General features: G+C 35.4%; 1 protein-coding gene across 1 annotated transcript; it reads left to right on the top strand.

Annotated features, from left to right (window-relative positions):
• Positions 1 to 1,014: 1,014 nt before the first annotated feature.
• il22 (interleukin 22) lies at positions 1,015 to 3,732 on the top strand. The gene is made up of 5 exons (XM_084406165.1): positions 1,015 to 1,973; positions 2,124 to 2,189; positions 2,930 to 3,085; positions 3,168 to 3,233; positions 3,320 to 3,732. The coding sequence occupies exons 1-5, from the start codon at positions 1,839 to 1,841 to the stop codon at positions 3,404 to 3,406; spliced, it is 510 nt and encodes a 169-aa protein (XP_084262291.1). The 5' UTR covers positions 1,015 to 1,838; the 3' UTR covers positions 3,407 to 3,732.
• The last annotated feature ends 319 nt before the right edge of the window (positions 3,733 to 4,051 follow it).

The following is a 4,051-nucleotide window of genomic DNA, read 5'->3' as shown; positions in this document are numbered from 1 at the left end:
GCATTGAAGATGGGTCGTGGCTGGGTCTTCCAGCATGACAACGACTCGAAACACACAGCCAGGGCAACTAAGGAGTGGCTCCGTAAGAAGCATCTCAAGGTCCTGGAGTGGCCTAGCCAATCTCAAGACCTGAACCCAATAGAAAATCTTTGGAGGGAGCTGAAAGTCCGTTTTGCCCAGCGACCGCCTCGAAACCTGAAGGATCTGGAGAAGGTCGAGCCCGATCTCACGGGAAAACGTACAAATTCTACGAGGTGGCTTATTCGTACGAATTCATACGACCTGACTCGTACGAATTAGTACGTTTTTTGCAAAATCGTACATATTTTACGAATTGGCCAATTCGTATGAATTCATACGAATGACCTACCCCTGACCCTGCCCCTAAACCTACCCATCACGTGGGTTTAGACAAATCGTACAAATTCGTACGAGTGAGGTCGTACGAATTAGTACGAATTAGCCAACTTTTTATCATTCGTACGAATTCGTACGAATTGGTCGTGAGATAGCGTTGGAGGGTCTGTATGGAGGAGTGGGCCAAAATCCCTGCTGCAGTGTGTGCACACCTGGTCAAGAACTACAGGAAATGTATGATCTCTGTAATTGCAAACAAAGGTTTCTGTACCAAATATTAAGTTCTGCTTTTCTGATGTATCAAATAGTTATGTCATGCAATAAAATGCTAATTAATTACTTAAAAAACATACAATGTGATTTTCTGGAATTTTGTTTTAGATTCCGTCACTAACAGTTAAAGTGTACCTATGATAAAAATTACAGACTTCTATGTGCTTTGTAAGTGGGAAAACCTGCAAAATTGGCAGTGTATCAAATACTTGTTCTCCCCACATATATATATATATATATATATATATATATATATATATATATATATATATATATATATATATATATGTTCTTATATATGTTCTTTTTAAATAACTATTATGTTATTTTTAAATAAGGTTATTTTAAGGTTCGTATTAATATTTTTTTGAATAATGTTATAAATCATAGAACCTTTCCATATAACTTTTATGAATGAAGAACTATGTAAGAAGAATTTCGCAAGGATGAGATCCTTGAGACTTATCTGACGTCAGTAAATTACACAACTTTCATAAATTCATAAATACACAGACCTTTTATGTCACTCCCGGCAATATACATTGCGCAGTCTGATGTAATGAATTCAATCATACGCGCTTGTTCTTTTATTGCAGTGGTCGTTATTGTTCCTGTCACAGGCGTTTGACAGCTTTCCCAAACATCCTGACAGGATTTTTTAGCAACATTTGGTTTATGATGTAATACTTTCCCTGTCGCACTTGCATCTTTCACACTCATAACATGCTGATCAGGAAAAAGGTTATTGAAAGGTTACCTAGCAACATGAAGTGGAAATAACTGTATGTACATAATAAAGATTTTATTTTTGTCGCGCACTTATTAATACTATTCGCCAGTGCGGGGAATTCACAGAAAGCACTCTGTCCACTTCAGAACGCTTCCTCATTCTATGTCTTTATTGCAGCCTAATTATTGGAAGATTTATTTCTGTCACACGAATTTCCTATGCATCATAACAGTCAGCGAATATGAACCATATACGGTTTCTCGGAGATACGTTTGACCTGATAATTTTCAGGTTCAGAGGTTGGGGGATTACGCCAAAGGTAAAGAGACAATACCACAGTGACGTTGTGGTGATAACTGGGACAAAGCTGGAGAATATAAAAGCTCTAGAGTCACAACATGCACTCCAAATCGTCTGCGGGGAACATCAGTCTACATAAGAGGACATACATCACTGAATCCACCCGTCTACCTGCAATATGAAGTTCCTAGCTCTGCTTGCTGTGATGTGCTGGTGCTTTGTGCGTGGCCAGGCGATGCACCTCATGCGGCCGCGGCCCAAGCCTTTAGACAGCCCCGTCACCTGGAACGACCTCTATGTGATGACTGAACATGTACGTTTGAATGCCTCAGCTGCAATTTATATGCTATATACATAAAATATCTATCATGTTTTAACTAATTGAATTTTTATATGGATATGTAATTATATAGATATTTATTTATTTGAAAATACAATGTATAACATTATGCTACCCTTGCAGGCACAAAAGGATGACAAAGACCACGAAACACGACTGCTTCCAGTTTTCTCCGAGGTTATGCTAAAAGTATGTGTGATAATTCACTTTAAGTAATAATTGTGGTAATAATTCTTTCACTAGTAAGCAATCCAATTTTGACTGTTACTGCCACTTGATACCTTTACTAATTGTGAATAATATCTGTTAGATTCTAAAACATTGATCAATAAGTTATGACAACATGTTTTTACATTGTTTTAACTCATCAAAATAAGTTATGCTTTTTTTTTTACAAGTTATGCAAGATTCAGCTCGTTTTTTTAAAGTGAATTTAATGTAACTTTGCAACTACATGTCAGCTAGCAGTTTTAGTTGACTGCTTAATATCCGCTAACAGACATTCATGTACAGGTCGACTTATTTCACTAACCCCAACCTAACAGTCTACTAATCCTCTAATGAGAGTTAGTTGACATGTAGTTGCAAAGTTACTTTTAGTTAGTCGAGAGTCTCAATTGGATTAAAGTGTAACTAGTATCTACTCAATTAGTCATTACTATACTTATTCATTACTTTGTAATACTTATTCTTTTGCTAAAAGTCACTGTTCACTATAGCTATTGTTGAGACTAATACATACTAATTGGAGGTGAATAGTTGAAATGATTTCAACAAAATGTTGCAATAGTTACCAATAACAATGGGACAGATATTTGTAGCAATGGAATAATACTGTTGACTAATCAAATAAATTTCAGTGGATTTCAGTTAGATTACTAAACTATTATGGCATTAAACTAATACATTATGATAATATTTTGTTCTAGGAAGAGGGCACTTGCTGCATCAACACCATGATTCTGGATTACTATCTAAAGCACATCTTGCATGCTGATGATCATGAGCACGTTGATAAATACCCACAGATTCGTTTTGTGAGGTCTGATCTGCACAGGGTCGCCCAAGTTTTGAAACCGTACTGTGTAAGTGTTTGAAACGGTTCGATATTTTTGACCAGCTGACCAACTGTTATGTGCACTGTACTTAAACATTCTGTTTTTACAGAGCGACAGTGCAGAACATGTGCAAGTCAGGAAATACAAGGAGAGATTCAGTGACTTTGGACGTAATGTAAGTTGATGTTTTTGTTTTGTATTAAATTAGTGAAAAATGCGTTGTTCTGCATGCCTTTAATATCCATTGTGTTTTTTCTTCAGAGTTTGACACTAGCTCGTAACAAAGCAGTCGGAGAGGCGATTATTCTCTTCCACTACCTTTTTGAATCCTGCTCTTCAAGAATGTGACTCTGTAACCCTCCTCTGCAGTATTGGATTTTTTTAATATATTTTTTTCAGTATTCAAAGGATTATTTATTTTGGATGTATTTATTTTAGATATTTATTGTATGTTATATGAAGTTTTACAAACGGCATGGGAACTGTGCTTTCATGCTATGTGTTGTAAGGTCACATTTGTGGCTGCTGTTGTGACTGACTTGGGCTAAACATCTTAAGACAGTCCACTACAAAGTAAATGCATTGTAAAAGCATTTTTTTTTAAAGTACAAAAAAAAAGATGATTAATTTAATAGATTTTTTTTGCTATATATTAATTTATTTTTCTGCATACAGTATGAGATGTGTGTTTGTTTTTTAAATAAAATTTATATATTACTTATCTTACTTGTTTCTGCTTATTTCACAGCATGCATATCCAAAGTTTGTCTTAATATCAAAGTGTTAGTCAGAACAACCCCATCATTCTTTCCCGTATGTGTGTTAAGAGGGTTTCTGAAACACCCCCTAGTGAGCAAGACTAGATAATAATTTTAAGGAGATCAGCTATTTGATTTGGAAAGTAAATAAAATATTATTCAACAATTTATTGCAGTAACTTAACTTATATGGGTGGCTATTAACACATTTAGTTAACCCTAAAATGAAAATGCA

This window comes from Rutilus rutilus (genome assembly GCF_951802725.1).
Source record: "Rutilus rutilus genome assembly, chromosome: 4".
Lineage (NCBI taxonomy): Eukaryota > Metazoa > Chordata > Actinopteri > Cypriniformes > Leuciscidae > Rutilus > Rutilus rutilus.
The sequence above is the reverse complement of the archived record's forward strand: the minus strand, read 5'-3'. Positions and strand labels throughout refer to the sequence as shown.